The following is a 20,605-nucleotide window of genomic DNA, read 5'->3' as shown; positions in this document are numbered from 1 at the left end:
TGGACAACTGTTACCAGAATACTCAAATCAGTAAGACAGCAGCTTTTTCCTCTTTATTGCTCTGTGTCTCAGATTTTTCCCTAGGGACAGCAGGGAGGGGGAAGAAGTAGAGTAGCCTCTAGTTGTGAAGGCTAATAATCGTTGTAGACTTCAGAACCAAAGTCACTCGGTTAAAAGAATTTAAGCAACAGTAAATTCTGCATTGGTAGAAGACACATAGTTAGAATCACAGAATCACAGAATGGTTTGGGTTGGAAGGGACCTTAAAGATCACCCATTTCCAACCCCGCAGCCATGGGCAGGGACACCTCCCACCAGCCCAGGTTGCCCAAAGCCCCATCCAGCCTGGCCTTGAGCACCTCCAGGGATGGGGCACCCACAGCTTCTCTGGGCAGCCTGTGCCAGTGCCTCACCGCCCTCTGGGTGCTGAACTTCTTCCAAATATGTAATCTAAAGCTGCCCTCTTTTAGTTTAAAGCCTTTCCCTCTTGGCCTTTCACTGCACTCCCTGACAGAGCCTCCCCAGCTCTTCTATAGGCCTGAGAAGTACTGGAAGGCCTATAGAAGGCCTTTAGGTACTTATAGGCCTATGAGGTCTCCCTGGAGCCATCTCTTCTCCAGGTCGAACAACCCCAGCTCCCTCAGCCTCTCTTCATAGGAGAGGTGCTCCAGTCCCCTGGAGGTGGAGCAATTCTCCTAAGTTCTGACTAAAACACTGTTTGCAATATTCTGCTTCCATAAACTGTCTAAAATTATTTTAGAACACCATGCGTAGGCTTCACTGAATTTGAACACAGAAATTGAGACAATATCCCTAGTTTAAGAATATTCTTCGTGTTGTCCAGGCAGCCTAGGTTTAGGTGTCTGGTCAGTATTGTGGGCCACACTGCTTGTGGACACAGGCAGGGCCCCTTTTTCATGCGGACTGTGTATTAAGGGTTTCCACACAGTTCACACAAGCAGCTGGCTCATTAAAACATAATGTAGGGTTTTTTGATTATGTTAATTTTAATGTGGATTACCAAACCAGTCAAGGGAGGACGTTCTACTTGAATTTGGTATTACAGTGTAAAGCTAGGTAAAAAATAACAAGCACAAAGAATGTAAATATGGTTCAAGATCTGACTTGACTTCTGAAAGGAAATACTTGTGACCAAATGAAGGAAAGGTGCTGTTTTCTGGGCTTATTTTTTTTTCATCCACTGTGTTTTATTTTGATAAAAAAATTAGAGCCATTATGTTGCAGAGCAGTAAATTCCTTTATGTCTTAAATACAAAATATTTTATTTTGCTCAAATAAACTGCTCTTCAGATAGAATCCACTTTTATACAACTGTATGTCAAGATAGGCTGAGGCACATTCTTTCCTGAACTGAGACAAGAAACTTTGTCTAGCTATGAACTTAGGGAGTTCTGCATGTTGTTTTATTAATTAAAAACAACAAAATAAAAAATAAAAAATCTGCAAAGGATATTGCTTGACCTTGGTACCTGACCTGACTATGTGTAAAATTCTTCATACAGTTGAGATTTGCAAACCTATAACCCAGTCCTGTGCCTCAACCTTTCATCCTTCACCTTCATCAACTACAACTTGCTTCATCAGCACTGAGTGGAAAATACGGGCATAGCATTCACCCAGCAGTGCGGGAGGAGGGAATGTTTCCAGTTCTGAGATGCAGAGAACATTCTTTGCATCAGTAAACTGGAATTTTGGAGTTGATTGGATAAACAGCTACCCCTTTCCCTGTCAGTCCATCTCTCACACCTCTCAGAATCGCAAGCCTTAAAAGAGAAATGTTTAAATGCATAGATGTTTTTATGAATCAAACTGAAATACTTAATTTATATCAAATATATCACCATGTATTTATATCCTTTTTATCCATGTATTTATATCCTTTTGCATTTTTCAATTAGGAAAAGCTTATTGTTTCTAATGAGCAAGAAGTTCTACGTGTTCATTATCGAGCAGCAAGAACTCTAGCTAATCAAACACTACCATTCAGTGCCTGCACTGTTCTGCTGGATGCCGAGGTGTATAATGTGCCTCTGGATGCTCAGGTAAAGAGATACATTTCAGATTTTCAAACAAAAAACCTTTCTAGTCTGACTCAAATTGAGCGTTCGGAGAGAATTCTGTTCCCATACTGAAGTTGTCATTGATTTCCTTGGGATCAAGACTTTGCATGTTGTAGGTTATTTCGATCAGGCCTCATATTGCACACCAAGTCAGGTGTGCAATAACAAGAGGGCACAGGTATGTACACTGGTTTTCTTGGTTTTCTGTTTTGTACTGTGTCTGTTTTTCTTTCACCTCCACAAATGATGTGAAAGATAAAATAGGAACATGACTGCTGTTTGTTTGTTGTTCTTTTTTATGAAGTCAAATTTAAATTGCAAATAGAACCTGTTTTGGAAGCTCACAAATACATCTTAAGCAAAACAAAAAAATGTCAGAAAATAAGACTGCTGCATCCCAGTTCTCTGGACTAGTGACAAAAGCAATGTGTGAGACTGGTTTGAAAGATTTGGAAATAGTCTGTGGAGACACTCGTGTAAGGTTTTCTTCTTCTCTGTAAGGCAGGCGTTAGAACTGTTCTATATGAAAAAAAAAAAAAAAAAGAAAAGAAAAAAAAGACCAGCAGTGAAATGGAGAACACTACAAGATAAAAGTAGGGTCTTTTCAAAATCATCTCAAGCTCCATATTACATGCTCCATGTTGTTTACACCTTCAGTGTTAGTATTTAGTTTCTGGTTAAACGATAAGGGGAGCGCTATGCTTAAAAGATAAAAAAAAAAAAAAAAAAAAGATATCTGCATAACTTGTGTGGGCTACCACTCAGAAGTTTACCACAGCCATGTTTCAAAGGGAATATGATTTCATGGTGTCAGTATTCTGTGAATGGTTCTACTAACAGCAGTGGAAACTGCATTCAGTACCTGTTTTGGTGACTGAGAAGCATGTAATGCAAGGAAGAAATTGGCTTTTATAGAGGTAATAAAAGTTTTGAGGTACTGAATGGTGGGCATTTTTAAATGAAACACCTACACTTCTGACATGTGGAATTTTACTTGAGACCTGGAACCCCTTACACATTTATTACAGGTTTCAACGTTTCCTCAATCTGTGTCATTACATTTTTTCCATCTTTAAAAAACGAGCTGCGGACAAGAAGGTGATTCAGCAGAAAATACCACTTTTATGGAAGCTGTATTTTTCTCCCATTTTAAGCCTTATACCGACAAATTTTTAAGTCATCATCTTCTAAAGAGAATTTTCTCTTTTCCTAACAGTCAAAATACAGTCATTGTTAGTTCTGAACTTCAGAATCATTTTTTTGCCCCAATTCAGAGGCTATTACTATTAGTGCTTAGAACTTGAGATGCGTTTGTGTTCCACATATACCTGCATTTTTTATTATTAACATTTTTCAATTGATTTTAAATGTGATTCAAATATAGGATCATTATATAAGACAAAAGGATCTTTATAGGGGGAGAAGTTTTTTTCACCATGCTGCTGCTGTTTTGACTATCCTCATGCAGTAATGGTAGTAATAGTAGTAAAATGCCTTTCCTTACCTCTGTGCTAATTTTTCTCAGAAAATGAAAATACTGCACATAATGTTCACCAAAGTATTAAATCTATTTTTAATTATCAGTGAAGACAATGTGTGAAGCTGCCAGCTTGAAATCGATGTGTTAATTCAAATCTTCACTGGAAGAATATAAACAGATAAGAAATCATTCCCTTGTAATTCATTCTGATGCTTTCCTGCTATCCATCTAGCAACTCTTGTTCTACGATGAAGAAACATTTCTAACTCAACTTTTATTTGAGCAAATAGTTGGGAAAGATCTGTAAGCAAAGATCTGGTTTATTTTGTAGGAACGTGACTGTCTGGGAGCTGTGTCTGTGAGATTTCTTGATGTTTCAGGGCTTGCCTTTGCAGCTTCTAATCTCATGCAGACCTTGAGAACTGTTCCTTGTACTCATATGCACCAGACCAAAGATGGGGGAGGAAAAAGGCGCAAGTTTGAGGAGATCAGACTGTTAGCTGGGTACAGCTCACCTGAACAGTGTGGGACCACAAGACCAGTGTTGCTGAGGGCTCTTTCTGTTCCAGTCAGGTTTCCCTTGAGGAACATCTGAAATCTCAGACAGCTGTTTTCTGGAGATCTCAGCGTCTGCATTTTTCCCCCTGTTCTTGCCCATTACTGCAGTCCATGTACTCTTGCAAAAGAGGTGGCTTTCTTTTCTAAAAATGTAACAGGAGCTTGTGCTGTTTAGTGATGGTTATTTAAATGTTAAACTGACATAGTCTGGCTTTAGGACTAGCCGTGCAATATCTAGTTTCTTACAATGGATGAACGTGATATTCCAGATTCTTATGAAATAGTTTTTTTGAAGTATTGAAAGATTTCATTGGGCAGGACAAATAAGACATTTTTTAAATCCCCTTTTGCAGATTTTTGTGGTAACTTTTTGTTTTAAATTGCTTTTGAATACTTGTGCAGCCAGTGAAGTCAGATTGCTCAAGTTTTCCTTGATTAATGTTTTGTTTTTCCCCTAGGGGACATTCATTTAATTTGTTACTGAATTTTCAAAGGAACGAGAAAAGAGATAGCAATTTTTGTGGAAGATCTGCCTTGTACTGATTAAGACTTTAAGGCATAAATCTTGAAGCCTCCTACTCTAATTTTAAAAATAGAGGAAAGCTTTAGCTGGGAGGAATCTGGGAATAACCTTTTTTAGTGAGTAGCTGGCTGACAGTGAGATTGGTGGTCAGCGTATCTGCTCTCATGTACATACAAACCTTGATTCTCTGACTTGGAGTTTATTTTTCCATCTGAAACACTGTTTATGAAGCTCCCACAGAGTATGCTTTTATGTTTTTAAAGCATGTCTAAGATGAATTATCAAATAACTTACCCTTTGTTTTTGTTTGTTTTTGGCAGGCTGATGACAGCAAAACATCAGTGAGGGATCGATTCAACGCGAGACAGTTTATGTCGTGGTTACAGGACGTTGACGATAAGTTTGACAAATTAAAGGTATGCATCTTCATCTCTCCATATCTTTAGGGGAAAAAAGTGCCTCTAATGTCACTACAAACTATAAAGATGAGATTAATAACTATATTAAGAAACCATAGATTTATATATATATTTGTATATATTTGCAAAATTGTAAGTTACTGTAAATGTGTTAAGGGCAACATGAATGAAGGTCTAGTAGTATTAAAAAAAGAAAACAACAACAACAACAACAAAACCCACCTTTGTAGCCATATAACTTCAGAGAATAATCTGTGATTTATTAAATATGTAGTGGGGCAGTTATTACCACCAAAGAGGCTCATAGATCTCTTTTCTGTTCTTAAAATTTTGTTGCAATATGTTTGTTTTGTGTTTTTTTTTTTTTTCAAATATTGAAATATTTTTTTTCTAACTTCAAAATAGACGTGCCTTTTGATGAGGCAGCAGCATGAAGCAGCAGCTTTAAACGCAGTACAAAGACTGGAGTGGCAGCTTAAACTGCAAGAACTTGATCCTGCTACTTACAAGTCTATCAGCATTTATGAAATTCAAGAGTTTTATGTTCCTCTTGTTGATGTTAATGACGACTTTGAACTGACACCAATATGACAACTCGTATCTTCTGGCTCTTCCCATGGAAAACTAGAGACTGAGGTGCAGTGATACACAAGGTTTTGTTTGTTTGTTTAAGACGGGGCACTTAATTCTGTGGAATACTGCCTTTCTTAATAATTTGGGTATTCCTTCAGAAAAACGTTGTGTGGGGTCTTGTTCGCAATACAGAAGACGGATGCTAATTTTGAAGTCAGTTTCCCAGTAAATACCATTATCTGTATTTTAAAAATGCTCACAGCTTTTGAGCTTACTGCTGAAAAAGATGACGAAACATGGTGAGTTAACAGCGCTGGAAGCTGTTAATAACAAAAACAGCCACCAAAAAAAAAAAAAAAAAAAGATACCTAAAATCTGCTATAAAGCTTTGTATAATGAAATTTCAGTAACAGTTGAACTCCCACAGAAAAATGATGAAAAAGCCTGTGGAAGACAATATATGACTTGGAGGAAAATAGTCTATTAATCTTATTATATTTTGTAAATTACTGTACAGTTTTCTTTTTGGGGAAAAAAAAAAAAGATGTAATATTGTCTTCATTTTTAAATAATTTATTTTATACATATTGTGCAAATGTAAATAGTCTTGTAATTAATGTTCAAACCTGTATAATATAGATATTTTAACTGTAAAACTGTTTTTGTCTAATGTTTTATTGGACCAAAGTTGTTGTTTTTATTAAGTGTAGTGTGTTCCTGGTTGGCAGTTCTTTTTAATATGGCATGTGTTTGAGTTGAGCTGATTGTTTCATCACCATAACTGTAAAAGAATTGAAACTGAACTGTATTGCATGCTTCACAGAACCCGTAACTCCTTTACTTCAGTAACTGATACCTAAACAATTGTAGCATTTACAAAAAACATATTTCATATTAGTCTGCTGTTGTAATGCCATACCTATGACTTACTATGCTGAAAATATTTTTGTGTAAAACAAAAACAACAAAAACACAACAAAAAAAAAATTCTCTTATATGGTGGTCTCGTAATAGAGCCTATTTTTTCCAACAAAATGCCTTTGAATGAAAATTCTTAAATTGTATATTGTCTATTTTAATAATCTATGGAAGGATATGTAAATATGTGTAAATACAATGTTTAATAAATTTTATTGGTCATGTTACTAGTTGGAATTTCTTCTTAATATTGTAACATTTGATTATTATGAAATGTCATCATTCCTGTTATAGCATGTATGTAGGGAGGCTCAACCAAAACCAAAATTTTATGCTTTTTTTTTTTTTAATCCTTAGAACCGTGAGTGGTTAGTTAATTATTTTCTATGAGAAGGTTATAGATATTCATGAAAAAGATTTGTTACCGTCTAGTCCATAAATTATTCAAGAATGCTTGGGATCTGGTGTCTGTGAAATTCATTTTGAAAGAAATGGGGCTTTTGCAAGAGAGGCAGTTACCTGGAAAAGAGATTACAGCACTTGGTTTGAACTGATTTTTAAATACCAGGTGAAAGAACACTCACTCCTTACGTCTGTGTGAATGCCCAGGTACCTTTGTGGTGATGGAGAGCAAACTGAGCATTGAATGAGAGACTACAAGGACAGCGGACTCCTTCCTGTATGCACATCGGTGCGAGTTCAAGTCAAGAATAAAGTGACAGTAACTCAAGCACAGTAAAACTGGATTAAGCATACATTCATATGTAATTCCTGCCCTGTGCTTTTTTTTTTTTCCCTGACTTTTAATTTGCTAGGTATTGGAGGAAGGAGTTGTTTGTGCTTTTATATGGGACTGCCTACCTGATGTCACAGAGAATTGAAAGCAGAGTAAGGAAAATGCAAACAGCATTATTCTGAAAGTCAAATTTTCACAGCTGCTTTCGGATGAGTTTTTAAAATGACACAGAAATCTGGGTTGTCACCTGCTGAAAAAGACAGGAAAAACGGATAAAACTGCAACTAGTAAATGGGTGTGAGTTTATTTCCATCAGCTTATTCACAGAGTAATAAAAAGTAAACGTACAAATCTGGAAGTGGGAAAACCTACTATAGGTCTCTTGGAGTATGGGATGTGAATGCATCGTGAAGAACAGAGCAGCTGCATTGGGTTGTGGGAGTGCTGGGTGTGTTAGGCAAGAAGTGAGTGACAAAAAGTTTGGAGGAGGGTTTGGAGGAGGTGATGGGGTGGATGTGGAGTTGGGATGGGGGAATCGAGCGGAGCCACAGCTTGCACAGGCAGCGAGCGGGTCCAGGAGGGCTGAGCAGGGGCAAGGCTTCAAGCTGTTCACAGTGCTCTGGGAGTTTCAGCATGTTCTTGGATGAATTAAAATTATTTTGACAGTACAACTTATATGGAGATCCGCAGATGGATGTTTCTCAGGCATCGCCTTAACACGGGGAGATGCCTTGCTGGTGTCGGTGTCACACAACAGGTTATGTTTTGATACCAATCAGTAAACGTTGCCTTGCCCATGGGGTAGCCTCAAGCGTCGCAGTCCCGGGGACAACGCTCCCCCACCTTCCCCGGTGTGAATCCGGATTGTGTTCCAGCCCCGTTTGTGCACGTTTACACTGCGTGAGGACACCCAGCGCGTGCCTCCAGCGTTTCCACCACGCCATGCGAGCCGGGAGGGCTGAGGCAAATCATGGCTGGGGAGAAGGCCGTGATCCCCTCCAAAGAGCCAGGCTGCCTCCTGGAAGCCTTGAGGGGGGTTGTTGGGTTTCTCCTGTTGTTTTTTTTTGGTCCCTGGCTTCTAGGGACCGAGCTTGGTTTTTTTGGGACTGGGCACCTGGGGGGGTGAAGCAGCGCCACGTGGCCGTTTTGGGGCTCAGATCCCCTCGTCTCCAGCTTTATTTCCGAGCAGCAGCCAGCGGGCGGGGCACGACTTGGCAGCTCCATTCCCCCCCCCGAGGGCTGCCCGCAGATGCCACCTCACAGCCCCGCGGAGCCTTCATCCCCCTACCCCTCTCCTCCTCCTCCTCCTCCACCTGCTCCCCGCGCCGCCCCTAGCGGCTGCCGCCCGCCCGGCTCCCGACCCCTTTGTTCCTCCAAGCACCCCCCAAAAAACCCCTCCCCGGCTCCTCGTCGGCTCCCCTCAGCCCCAAACCCGCCCCGGTTGCGCTCGGAGGGCGGGTCCCGGCGGCTCCCCGAGGCGGGGCCGCCCGCGGCCGAGCGAGGGCCGGGCCGGGCCGGGCCGGGCCCATCCGCGCCGTCCCTGCCGGAGCCGCCGCCGCTGGAGCGCGGGGGCTGCCCCCGGCCCGCGGCGCCGCCGAGCGGTGAGGGGAGCCCCGGGGACCCCGGGGGAAGGCGGAGAGGGGCCGGGGGGGGCTCGGGGAGAAGCCGGGGGAGCCGAGCGGGGCCTTGGTGCCCCGGCAGCCGGAGGGAGGCGGCCCGGCCCGGGGTTTTTTCTCCCCCCCCTCCCCACTGTGAGAACAATGCAGCCTCGCCGAGAGCCCGGCGCGTCCCGGTCCCGGCTTTTTGGCTTTTTTTTGTGTGTGTGTATTTTTTGTGTTTTTTTTTTTTTTTTTTTTTTTGTGTGTGTGTGTGTTTTGGTTTTTTTTTTGGTCCTTTTTCTTCGGGTTCGCTTCGCCGCTGCTCCGCTCCGGCCACCTGCAGCGCCCATGGGGAGCGCCGCGCCGCGCTGCCAAGCCTCCGGGATCGGCACCGTGGGGCTTGGGGCTTTTTTTTTTTAGCCCCGTTTAACTCTTATTTATTTATTTACTTATTTATTTATCTAGTTTATTTATTTATTTTTATTTTTCAGCCCGAAAATAAAACTTAACAGCTTCCTGCGTGCCCCCGGCAGCGGCGGCTGAATTGGGGGTGACACCGGTTTGGCTCCGCTGTGGTCACCCGGGGCTATCTGCCAGCCCTATGGGTGTCCCCGTCGGGATTTCCCCTTTTTTTTAATTTTAATTTTTTTTTTTTTTCCTTGTTGCTGCTCATGGGGTGCAGGGCGAGCTCGGGGCCGCTCGCCCCAGCCTCGCCACAGCAGAAAGCTCTGGATGAAGAAGTTTGATCCTTGGGGACGAGGGCTCCGACCTCCCTTACGCTGCCAAAAACGCCATATTTAATCTCCTTTTCTTTCCAGGAACGGCGAGGGGGAGAGGAATTGAGATTTGACCATCGTCTCCAGCAGCCCTTCGAGGTTGCCCTCTCGGCACCATGAGGCCCCGGCACGTGGCGGCGCCCACAGCCACGGCGCTGCTGCTGCTGCTCCTGCTGTGGGCCCAGCCGGCCGCCGGCTGCAACAAGGCCCTGTGCGCCAGCGATGTCAGCAAATGCCTCATCCAGGTAGGGGCGGTAGGTTTTCGGTGCCTTGCCTCTTCGTTAGCGATGCTGGATTAGCAGGCAGGGCTACCTAAGAATGGGCCCGTGAGGTGAACGAGGGGGCGGTGGGTGTTAAACACGAGTCCAGCCTTCATATGGTCAGCTCCAGCTTCTTTAAAGCATTTCTTAGTACCCCTTGGTAGACTGGGAAAGGAAAAGCAGAGAGCACAGATACCATATGCTAGTAAATCATACTGTAAATATACAATTACCGTCTGAAAAACGATGCGGAGGTGGCATGAAGCATCTCCATGTGCACTTCTTCATTCTGTATAAATGTTATTTATCTGGTTTGTGCATAAAAATAGTTGCCAGATTCACAAGCGCACCCAGCAGAATGAAGACTGGCTGTTGGCTGAACCACCTTCTTTGTGGCTTCTACACCGCCGTCGCTTTAAATTAAAAATAAATAAGGATAGTAAAAAAAAAATGCTGCTTCTCCTAGCTCAGCCATTGTCTATAGAGTTGTTAAATGTGTGGGCGAGAGAGGAACTTTTGACTTTCTCCTTGAAGACAGTGCTGGTGTTTGTGTAGATGTGCCAGCCATCCTTCCCTTGTGTTTTTTCATGCCAGCTCCAGGCGTGAAGCCTGCCCAAAGTAAGGGGGCTCGCTCGACTGTCGCATCGCGCGGTTCCCTGTCCTATTTTCACAACCCTCCCAGCTTGGCACGAGCCACGGCTTGCAGCCGAGAGGGGAGCAAGCAGGACGTGGCGTTTGCCAGCTGCAGGCAGGATGCGGGGCTGTGCCTGGCTGAGCGGAGCGGGGAGGCAGAAGAAAAAGCGCCCTGAAAAGCACACGGTTAACGTAAATATTTCTTGCCAGCGTTGCTAGAAGTCAGCACAGTCGTCACGGCCACTCCTCGCGAGCTGCTCTGCGTAAGGGTGGTCCCTACATAAATATTTATTTTGTTAGGTCCAGGATGGAGCATGAGATCAACAGCTTGCACGCATTCGGCTTGCGGCTTGCGTCTGGAGGGCCCTGGCTTCGCTGGTGCTTTCGTGTTGTGCTTTTTTGTTTTCTGTAAGCAAAGATCTGCAAGAAAATAGCTGGAGGCACCTCTCCACATCAGCTTAGCCTGCGCGGAAACTTTGCAGCTCCCTGCAGCTGGTGGAGGAGCTGCCGGTGGGACCTAGGAGAGCGTAGGCAGGGAGGGACCACGAAGTTGGTTCCCTCCAAGGCTTTGGATGCAGCTCCTTCCTGGGCCCCAGCGACTGGGGCTTGGGGTTGGGATTAGGGTTGGGGTTGGGGCTAGGATTAGGATTAGGGTGGCTCTTGCCTCGTTTCCCAGGTAGGCAGCCGACCCTGGCTGTGCCCCGTGCCTGCATTCCAGGATCTTGCAGATCCCTCCGGTTAATGAAGTGGAGCGCGAGGCTCTGCCCCTCATTCTCCTTAAAATCTCCCTTCCTCAGGGTCTTCACCTCCTGGGAATCTCAGGCCCAAACTCCTCAGCGTTTCCAAGACTTGTTTTTTTTTCTTTTTCTGCCCCATGGTATGAAATAAACACCCCCTTTCCGCTTCGGGGCTGACGTATCTAAAGCTTGCTGCCGGCCCGCGTTCTGTAGCCGTAGTACGTAACACAGTTGGGTTAACAGCATTATTCCGGCTGGTTTGCTTCCAGGAGATTTGCTGTTATTAACTGTTCTAGGAAAAAAAAAAAAAAAGAAAAAAAAAAGAAAAAACACATTAGCTCTTTTTCTTTTGCTCCCCCCTCCAGTTTGCAAAGAGGCTGCCAATGCCTTCAGGTCCTGTTTCTCACCGCGCCGAGAAAATAGCCTGTGTCGCTTCAAGAAAGCTTTGAAAAAATGCAGATGTTAAAAAATAATAATAATAATAATCTTTTATTTGCTCTGCGGAACAGAAATATCTCGATTGTACAAACATATCTGCTTCTTAGGCAGTGCTGTATTTTTAGGCTGGGAGGCTTATTTCTTGCCCAGCAAAATAGGTTCTCTGGTGCACCTTGGGCTGTTGGGGCTGGGCGGCTGCCAGCCCCGCTCATGAGTAATGCTTTCTTCCACTGACGCCTCGCCACCCCCGGCTATCGACAGGGAGCGTTCCTCCTCGGCTCCGCTTCGCCCCCGGCCCGTGCAAGTATTTTTTTGCCAGAGATGTGTCCTGTGCGGGTGTCCAGGGGGTGAGTCAGTCGGAGGAGCCCAGGAGGGGTGCAAGGAAATCATCTCCGTGTGAGGAAGGTGCCTATGGAAAAACACACGGAGACCGCCTGCGGAAGACCAGCACGGCTGCCACTTCTTCCATCTTCCTCCTCCGAACTAACACAAAGAAGCAAACCAGAGTTAAATTTTTAAAAATCACAGTGTTCGTGAGCCCTCGCTGTAAAAATAAGGTCGGTAAGATAGGTGGTCCGGACACATGGACACCAAGAAGATTTTTTTTCCTATTGCAAGTACAGAATTTAAGGTTACGCTTGGTTCTGTAACAATACTCTTCTCTTCGGCTCTCACGGTGCTAGTCTTTAGAGCTGAAACAGCTTGAATTCGGTGATTTCTCTGGCTTTGATTCATAATGTTGCATTTAATGGTTTATGGAGAATTACCTCCTCCCACACGCTGGCTCGCTGGTGTTGCAACGTCTTTAATGAGTGTGAGGTTGTTTGCCTGGTTGTATTGTTGAAGCACAAATACATAGCTTTATTTCAACATTAATACATATTAATATTCCTCTCTGGCCCATCTAACCGTACTCTACTCGGGGCTGGTTTTAAAAGTTGCTCTATGCAGGCTTTTTTATTCCGGAGGCTGACACAATCTGTTTGTTGAGCTGTAAGATAAATATTTTAGAAATGCGTCATTCATTCACATAAGTCATCTTTCGGAGGCTGTGGCGGCTCCTCTTGTGGAAAACTTTGGATATCTCCTTAATGAGCCTGTTTTCCATCCTTCGCTTGGAAACAGCGTAGTAATAGGTGACATGAGTAAACTTGGAGAGTGAAGAAGTCAGAAGCCTTGGTACTTTTCCACTCTGTAAATAAAAGAAGGCTTAAGGCTGCGCATCGCAGGAACCCATGTGGACAGAGAGCTCACGCTCGATCCCCCCAAAGTGCAAACACTTCTGATTAAACTACCCAGGCAATAGCTTCTCAGCATCGGGCAGAACAGAGTAGTTTGGGCATTTGGTCTTTTTGCTGTCTTTAAGATTTGTAATTCTTAAGCTGCAGTGAAGCAAAGAGAATGATACCGGAATGAGGGATTTTTGTTTAAAAAGTGAGGTTTTGCCCAGGGTAATCCAAGCCCGTGGATTGTCGCCCGCTAGCCGCGGTCCTTTGGCCGAACTGGAACTGCTGCTACGTGCTTGTGAGCCAGAGGAAGCACACCGCCTGGTTTTTAGATTTCCTCTGGACGTGGAGGATGTTTCCACGCTTCCAGTGCACGCCTTCAGCGGGGCTGCTAAACCTCTGCCGTCAGGTTTGGGTAATACGAAAACGGGGGTTGTCTTCTTGCTTCCAGGCCTTTGTGATTACAGAAAAATACACGTGCAAACTGCTCTACTTTCTGGAGACTGCTGAAGGCTTTGAAGTGCCCAGGGTGTCATTTTGCAGGAGGAGGGAGAAGGTTGTTTCCTTCAGAGCAAAAAGCGAATCAGCTGGACCCGGGATAACAAATTCCCATACAGTTACTGGCCCTGCAGATGGAGAGCAAGGCGTAGCAAGCATCCAGGGATGCTCAAAATGGTTTTGTCCAGCTGACTTAACCGAGTAAGTTCCTCTTAGCATCCAGGGATAGGTGTGATGGCAGGCTTGCACATCCTCCAAGTATGTGCACTGCTTATGGTAACTTCCTTTTTTAGCTAAATTATAACTCCTGCACGCTATTTATATATAAAGAAACATCCTTCTTTGAATTTCCTCTGGAAGAGGGAAAAGCGTTCAAAGAACTTGTAGGTTCAGGCACAAAAAAGCAAACACAGCTTCCCATGAATAGGAGTTTTTCTCTTTTAAATGCTTGCTAGCTGACTTCAGGTCTCTGTTTAGAATTTAATCTTTTTAAAAAAAGCTCACAAAAGATCCTTTTGTAAACTCAGATTGCTGCTTTGGCTATAAGTGTTTCACCATTTACTCACTCTGTGAGTGTCCTGAGCTCTTTTAGTTTGAGCTGGAGGAGGAATTGTTGTGCCCTGCTGGCATTTCACGTCTGGGTTTGCTGTGGTGTAACACGCTGATGTGTTTTTCAGGAGCTGTGTCAGTGCCGCCCAGGGGAAGGGAACTGTTCCTGCTGCAAGGAGTGCATGCTCTGCCTCGGCACGCTTTGGGACGAGTGCTGTGACTGCGTTGGTAAGTTTGCATTTGTTTTGCCTCTAAAACACAGACTTTTTGTCAATTTGTCATCTCGCTGCCACCACACAGCACCTGCTTTGTGGGGTTGGACACTGCAGGGAGGTTTCTGACTGTGAGGTGGACCGACAGGTACCACGCAGGGACAATTTTAGCTTTGAGTTCCCCTGTGAATCCTTGGGATTAGTCGTAAATATGCATGGCCCAACTCTTTGATCGCTCTTCTGTTTGCCAAAAGAGCTCTTTCTGGAAGGTGAGAGAGAGGCATCGCGCTGTGGTAGATGACAGCCCTGACAAGAACAGCATTATTAGTAGCAGATTGTGTTCAGAGCCCCAAGGTTTCTGCAAGTGAAAGCTGCCCCTGCTGAAGGAGGGCATGTTCTTGTTCTGCCTTGGGTTTTCAATGTGCTGAGAGCTTCATCCTTCTGTGGTTGCTGCAAGTCTCCTGCTGTTCACAATCCATCTGGCTCCCACGAGGGGGATGCATCCTGACTGCTGTACCTGAGCTCAGCTTCTCTGCCTGCTGGCTCTTCTCAGAGTCCATGAGGATGATGAGCTTCAAAGTGCTCTTTTTTTACTGTTCTCTGCTTCTCCCATTCCATCACGATGTGAATATGACAAAATTGCTTCTTGCTTGGTTCTCACTCGCTTACTTGTGCTTTTCTGTCCTGCAATAAGCAGCGGTGTGGCACACTCCCATCCTTAACCTCATTCTCCCCAATGGCACAAAGTATTTTCAGCCCCTGCAACTGTGCTGGCTATAAATTTAGGAGGTCTTGAATTTGTTTTTTTTTTTTTTTTATTTGAGCTGAAATCTTTTAATGGGCTCACTAAAAAGTGATATATATTCTTTTTTTTTTTTTTTCCCCATCCCTTTTGCCCTTCCAATGTCTTCTTGCTTTTTGTAATGAAATACCAAAGAGCACTGTGGTCATGCTCAGTCGTGAGGGTGGGGAGGAGAGGAGGTGGCTTCCCTCCTCCAGAACAATGCATCATCTGCTGTAGGAAGCAAGGCTCGGCATGCAGAGGTACTGCAGGAGGAGGAAGAACCTAGCTATTGGGATTGTGAAGAAGAAAAAAAAGTCTACACATGGGGATTTTTGTTTCCAAATCCACAGGTTACTCCCTGTTCCGCTGCTGTTTCCTGTAGTGTTATCCAGGAGAGAAGTTAGCAAGGCTTTAGTTTCCGTTTCCCATCACTGGGTAGCCAAAAACATCTCCTGATGGTTCTGCTGCTGCTTCCAAACTCGTTGGCTGCGTGGCGTGGTCCTGCTCAGCAGGAATTATGCTTCCCTTGAACGTAGGGTGGGGGTGAGAGGTTTCCCTGGCATTCTTGCTTCCCTTGTTTCTGCAGTCCATTTCTGCATCTTTGCATCCGTGCCCAAGCAGGGAACGCAGGGTACAGCTCTGTGGCTGGCTGAAATCCCCGGGGGAGCTGTGATGCTCGTCCGGAACTTGGATTTTCAGTAACAGTCTGTACTGAGAGAGTTGGGTAAGAGGAAGGCAGGAAAGAAAGGAAAGTACCTAAATTGGCACGAATATTTTATTTATTTTATTTTTACAGTGGAACACATCTGCATTTCCTTCCATGACAAGAGACCTAGCTCTAGCATAGTGTCTCAGTTATGTTTTAAAATCCAGTTACTGTATTTTGTCATAAATCATTGCCTTCCAAAGCAGTAATGTGGACATGTTTGTTCCTTCCCAGTTGCTCGTAAGATCAGCTCTTTATTTTCATTTTAACCAAAGCTACCGTACTGTAATTACACGTTAAAACACCGTAACAAATGGTAAGAGGAAGGATCTTTGTGGAATGAGCAATTACCCATGGCATGAGCAGTGGTTTCTTGGTTCATTATAAGATTGTATCTTCTTATTGGATTGATACACACACAAACTGCAATCATTTGATAAACATTCTTCCTGCTTTTATGCTTTTTTTCCTCCCCATGTGTCCTTCTTATCAGTGAAACCCACCTTCAAGTCTAACTTGACAGAGGTGGCTTCTGGAAAAGCTCGTTGGTTTCCATTTCACAGCAGTGTCTCTTGACGGGTCTGTGCCACGTCGATTCCTTCCTCATTAAATTTTGTGTGGGCTTTCCTTATTACAAGTTGATTGTGAATATTCCAAGGGTTCCCTAAAAAGTGATAATGCAGTGGTGTAAATGCTTAGTTCAAGCACGGAGTCCAGGAACATCTGCGAATAACAAGTTGTTTGATGAGGGGTAGCAAAATAAAGCCTTCACAGTGGGAAGCTGGCTTAAGTGGAATTGTTTTTTAGTGTGACCCGATGTTCTTTGGAAGAGGCTTTTCCTTTTTTCCAGTGCTTGGCTCACCTTTCTACAGAAGTTGCCTGTCAGGTGCTGTTCCTGTTGCTAGATGTTGCTGGTAATGCTGACAGCACGCCTGAGTCTTGTCAGACCTCACGCTGAAATTGTGACAGGCAAACTTTGCTCCTTGTCCATGAGGGAAATACGCCGACTGAAATTGAAAAGATTGTGGTTTTGTGTAAGGTTCTGGTTAAACATGAGTTCTCAAGCTGGACTCCTGATGAGTCTATGGGGCAAGAGATGCTTTTCTGAGCGTGTGGGGCAGGTAGACTTCAAACATGTACGTCCCACATGGCTTTGAAAGAAGAGTAGTGAAGGACTGGTTTGCTCTGCAACTGTAGCTGGCTAAAGCTGTATCTGTGAAACTACCCAAAATGATATCCAGATGTATGTGAGGAAAATAGATTTCTCTGTCTCTTGCCAGGTGACTTCTGATAGTATTTTATGGCTTCTGGGTTTAAATACCTCTGCAGATACAACTTTTATTTTCAGTTTTGGAGGTTTCAAGGTTTTGATGAGACGAAGGTACCCCGCAGTTTCCTTGCTGGTAGTAAACAGTGCGTAAATGGTTAATGAAAAACTGGCCCCTGCATTGCACATCACAAAACCTTTCTGTAGGAACTGTCAAAGAGGATTGCAGAGGTGGACAATAGGCTTCAAAAAAGATTCCCCAGGAGATGGAGAAAAATGTGGAAGAGGTAGGCTGGAAATAAACGTTTTCGCCTGTAGTGATCCCTCCAACTAAGTAGAAAAGCCAGGAACACCTCAGCTGTGGCTAAGCAGGTGAAGTAATTCAGACTCCTGCTCGCTCCTGATACTGATCTTTGCACCCCTGGCAGGTGACTAGTAAGATCTAGTACGCTGCTGAAGCAAAGGAGATCGAATACTTGAATCATGATCAAAAGTTTCGTGTACCTCCGGCCTTGTCGAGATGCTATCTGGGTTCAGCTGGGAGCTTCCAGTCCAGATTCGTGCCGCTATCGATTACGCCGCGCTTTGTCTCCTTTCCCAGGGGGAACAAACCTTCCGCTGAACTCCTCGTGGTCTGATGTGTAATGCTAGAGCACGGAAAGAGAAGTGAAAAAGAGGTTTTTTTCTTTTCTCTTGGATCTCACAGGTCGCAGGCGTGTTTTTTTTTGTGTAACTCGCTCTCTCGTTCTTCTGCAGGCATGTGCAACCCTCGCAATTACAGCGACACGCCGCCAACGTCCAAGAGCACTGTAGAGGAGCTGCACGAACCGATCCCTTCGCTGTTCCGGGCGCTGACGGAAGGGGATACCCAGCTGAACTGGAATATTGTTTCCTTCCCCGTTGCAGAAGAACTGTCGCACCACGAGAACCTCGTTTCCTTTTTAGAAACAGTCAACCAGCCGCAGCATCAGAACGTCTCTGTGCCGAGCAACAACGTCCACGCACCTTACTCTAGCGACAAAGGTAAATGAGCAGAGGGTCTGAAACTCCTGGTGCTTCCAGGAGCTTTCTCAGGGCATCTTCTGTGCTGCTCGGTGCGAGCTGCTGCTTTTCCCATATAACATACCTGAAAAGTTGAGGCTAATTCTGAACATGACATAAGAAAGAGTGAAGCAAAAGCACTGAGGAACCTGGAGGATGGTGTTAAAGTGACCGAGGGTCTTAGGACACACTGAACGATGCGAGTTTGTCACCCCTGTAGCTCCTCCTGTGGCATGAGGCAGTTTGTTCAGATAATTTCACGGGCACCAGCAGGTTATGTCCTCTGAAGCAGACACCTGGAGCTTAGGAGACGGGACAGACCAAAATTGAACCCTCCTCACCATGTCAGTGCAGCGCTAGGCGACTGAAATGCGTGGCTTCAGAGCCTGAGGAAGCAACGTGCCACAAACCACGGCACCTGGGCTGGGTGTTTACTCCTTTAGGTCTGAGCTGGCATAACTTGAACTCAGGTTTGTGGAAAATCCAGCATTTATAGTAAACCTGAGTAAGATTGGCAAGGTGAGGAGGGATTTAACAGAGAATTTTAAAAATAAGTACTTTGGGGGTGGCAGGTTTTCAACTTATGTAAGGACTTCCTGCCCTTATTTTATATATATGTATATGTCATTATATTTATTTATATATACATTTAATATATATTTCCACCTTCAGTTTGGAGGACATGCTCTAGAGTATTGTGTGCTGGGTGAGAGGGTAAAAGATGAGAAGTTTGAGGCATGACAGCAGTGGGATAAGAAAAATTCTCAGTGCCTCTCGGTTTCTATACCAAACCTGAAATACTTTTTCGTGCAAATCATGATATCAGACTTAAAAGACTCTCATAAACAGTTCTCAGTAAGATTGCTGCTTAACAGGGGAAAAGAGCATCTGATTTGTTTTATTGTAGTGTAATTAATGCTTCGCTTCCTTCCCAACACACACTTTTAAGTACTAGTAACCCCACGTGTCGCTGTTGTGATGGCTCTTTTATCTTATCAAGGCAAGATACTGATGGACGCGCTGCTTTTCCATGCCATCGTGAACCTTTGACCTAGTTATGTCTCCGAGCAGGCCTGCTATTGATTAAACGGAACCGTAATGGCAACTTTTCTAACTTCCTTTGGTTAAGGCACGGTAGAAAAAGAAATTAATTCCAGAACCGGGAAGCCAGATGGTCAGCAAACATCTCATTTGTGAGCCTTTGACGTTATTAAAACGCTTGGTCACCATTCTGAGAGCGGTGCAGAAAGCCACGTTAAATGGCAAGCCACAAAAAGCCATGTGTGCAAACACGACAGTATTTCAGGAGGTAAATTATACTTGGGAAAAAAAAAAAAAACTGTGCTTGGAACAACCTTGAATGTAGCCCGCTGTACTTAGGTAGAGCAGCCGGATGGCCGTTCCCCGACAGTCCTTTCCTCCCGCACCAGCAGGACGGGCTAATGATAGCTTTGGATTAAACTTGGAATCGGGATTGCATCTCGAGGGTGTGGAGGAGTTCTGAGTTTAACAGCACAGAAAATACGTAACTGCAATTTTTTTTCGCAGTCAAAAGTCTCCTTCGTCTCTTTTGCTAAGGACCTGGTAGAGATGAGGCTGGGAGAGCTTCCACTGGAAGGATGGCGTTCAAAACCAGCAGTTATATTTGGAAATAGCTACCAAATACCTCTGGTTTTGGGGCTTCAGGAGACACTTAGAAGAGAAATAAATGTCAGAGCCATTTCTGTAACCTCTGGCTCTGCCTCCTCCATCTTCGGGATCAGTGAAGAATAGGAAAAGGTAGAAAATGGCTTTCAATTTCTTACACTTTTAAATACGTCACCCTGTTCCTAAAACGTTTTGGCTGAGTTGCCGGGGGAAGCAATGACTGAAAGGTGGAGGGGTAGGAGGTGAAGTGCCCGAGAGCCTGGTTAGAAGGAGGGAGGGAGCCCAGGAAGTTGCAGGAGCCTGGCGGCTGCTTCCCATGCGGAGCTGAGTCCCACAATCGCGTCGCTGTGGTTTAACAAGCCAGCAGGTGGGAGAAGAAGAAGCGCTGTGGGAGAGGACGGGGCTGTGTGCACGCGGGGCCGCCTGCTCAGTCGCAGTAAACACAAATTTCGCCTGCAGCAGAAGAAACTGCAGACGGCCCCCGTGCCCTTCCCTGCTTGCCAGACGCGCTGCTAGTCCTGGCGGCAGATCCTGCAGATGGAGATGCCTTCCGGATGGCGGTCGTCTTTAAGGCCGTGGCATTCGGGGCTTTGAAAAAAAATCCCCCCTGTGAGCGGGAACACAGATGCTTTCTGTTTTCTCCCTCGCTATTTTGGGCTGCTTCTGCGGAGCCGTGCGTGCTTTGCTCCAGCGTGGTGGGCTGCCAGCAGCCCCTCTTCTTTTGTTGCCTGTCAAGGGAGAGATGAAGGTTTTGGGAAGGGGACAGCAGGCTGCGCGTTGCCCTCTGGAAAACATCCCCAAATTTGGAGAGGCTCGGCCTATAAATACCCCTCGCCTCTGATTTTAATTTCAGCCCGCCCTCGCGCGGGGATCGGCGCGAAGCTGCTGTGGGCCACCAGACTTGCTCTCTGCAGCCCCTGGGCGGCTGCCAGGAAAAGCAGCGCC

The 20,605-nt window shown here is 44.9% G+C and overlaps 2 protein-coding genes across 9 annotated transcripts in view; both read left to right on the top strand.

Annotated features, from left to right (window-relative positions):
- Positions 1-6,779, top strand: part of ANKRD12 (ankyrin repeat domain 12) — a 65,061-nt gene extending 58,282 nt beyond the window's left edge. For all 8 annotated transcript variants that reach the window (XM_082752942.1, XM_082752940.1, XM_082752941.1 and 5 more), the window contains 3 exons: positions 1,920-2,063; positions 4,963-5,058; positions 5,467-6,779. In XM_082752942.1, coding sequence (XP_082609068.1) covers positions 1,920-2,063; positions 4,963-5,058; positions 5,467-5,652 — 426 coding nt within the window. In that variant the 3' untranslated portion in view covers positions 5,653-6,779. The remainder of the gene's footprint in view (positions 1-1,919; positions 2,064-4,962; positions 5,059-5,466) is intronic.
- Positions 6,780-8,739: 1,960 nt separating this feature from the next.
- The window catches only part of TWSG1 (twisted gastrulation BMP signaling modulator 1), a 17,160-nt gene continuing 5,294 nt past the window's right edge, over positions 8,740-20,605 (top strand). Inside the window, exons 1-4 of the mRNA XM_082752678.1 lie at positions 8,740-8,889; positions 9,705-9,907; positions 14,132-14,231; positions 17,729-17,995. Coding sequence (XP_082608804.1) covers positions 9,779-9,907; positions 14,132-14,231; positions 17,729-17,995 — 496 coding nt within the window. The 5' untranslated portion in view covers positions 8,740-8,889; positions 9,705-9,778. The remainder of the gene's footprint in view (positions 8,890-9,704; positions 9,908-14,131; positions 14,232-17,728; positions 17,996-20,605) is intronic.

The sequence above is a fragment of the Aythya marila genome (assembly GCF_965140915.1).
Source record: "Aythya marila genome assembly, chromosome: 2".
Taxonomy (NCBI): domain Eukaryota; kingdom Metazoa; phylum Chordata; class Aves; order Anseriformes; family Anatidae; genus Aythya; species Aythya marila.
Note: the sequence above shows the minus strand (reverse complement) of the source record. Positions and strands in the feature narration are given on the sequence as shown.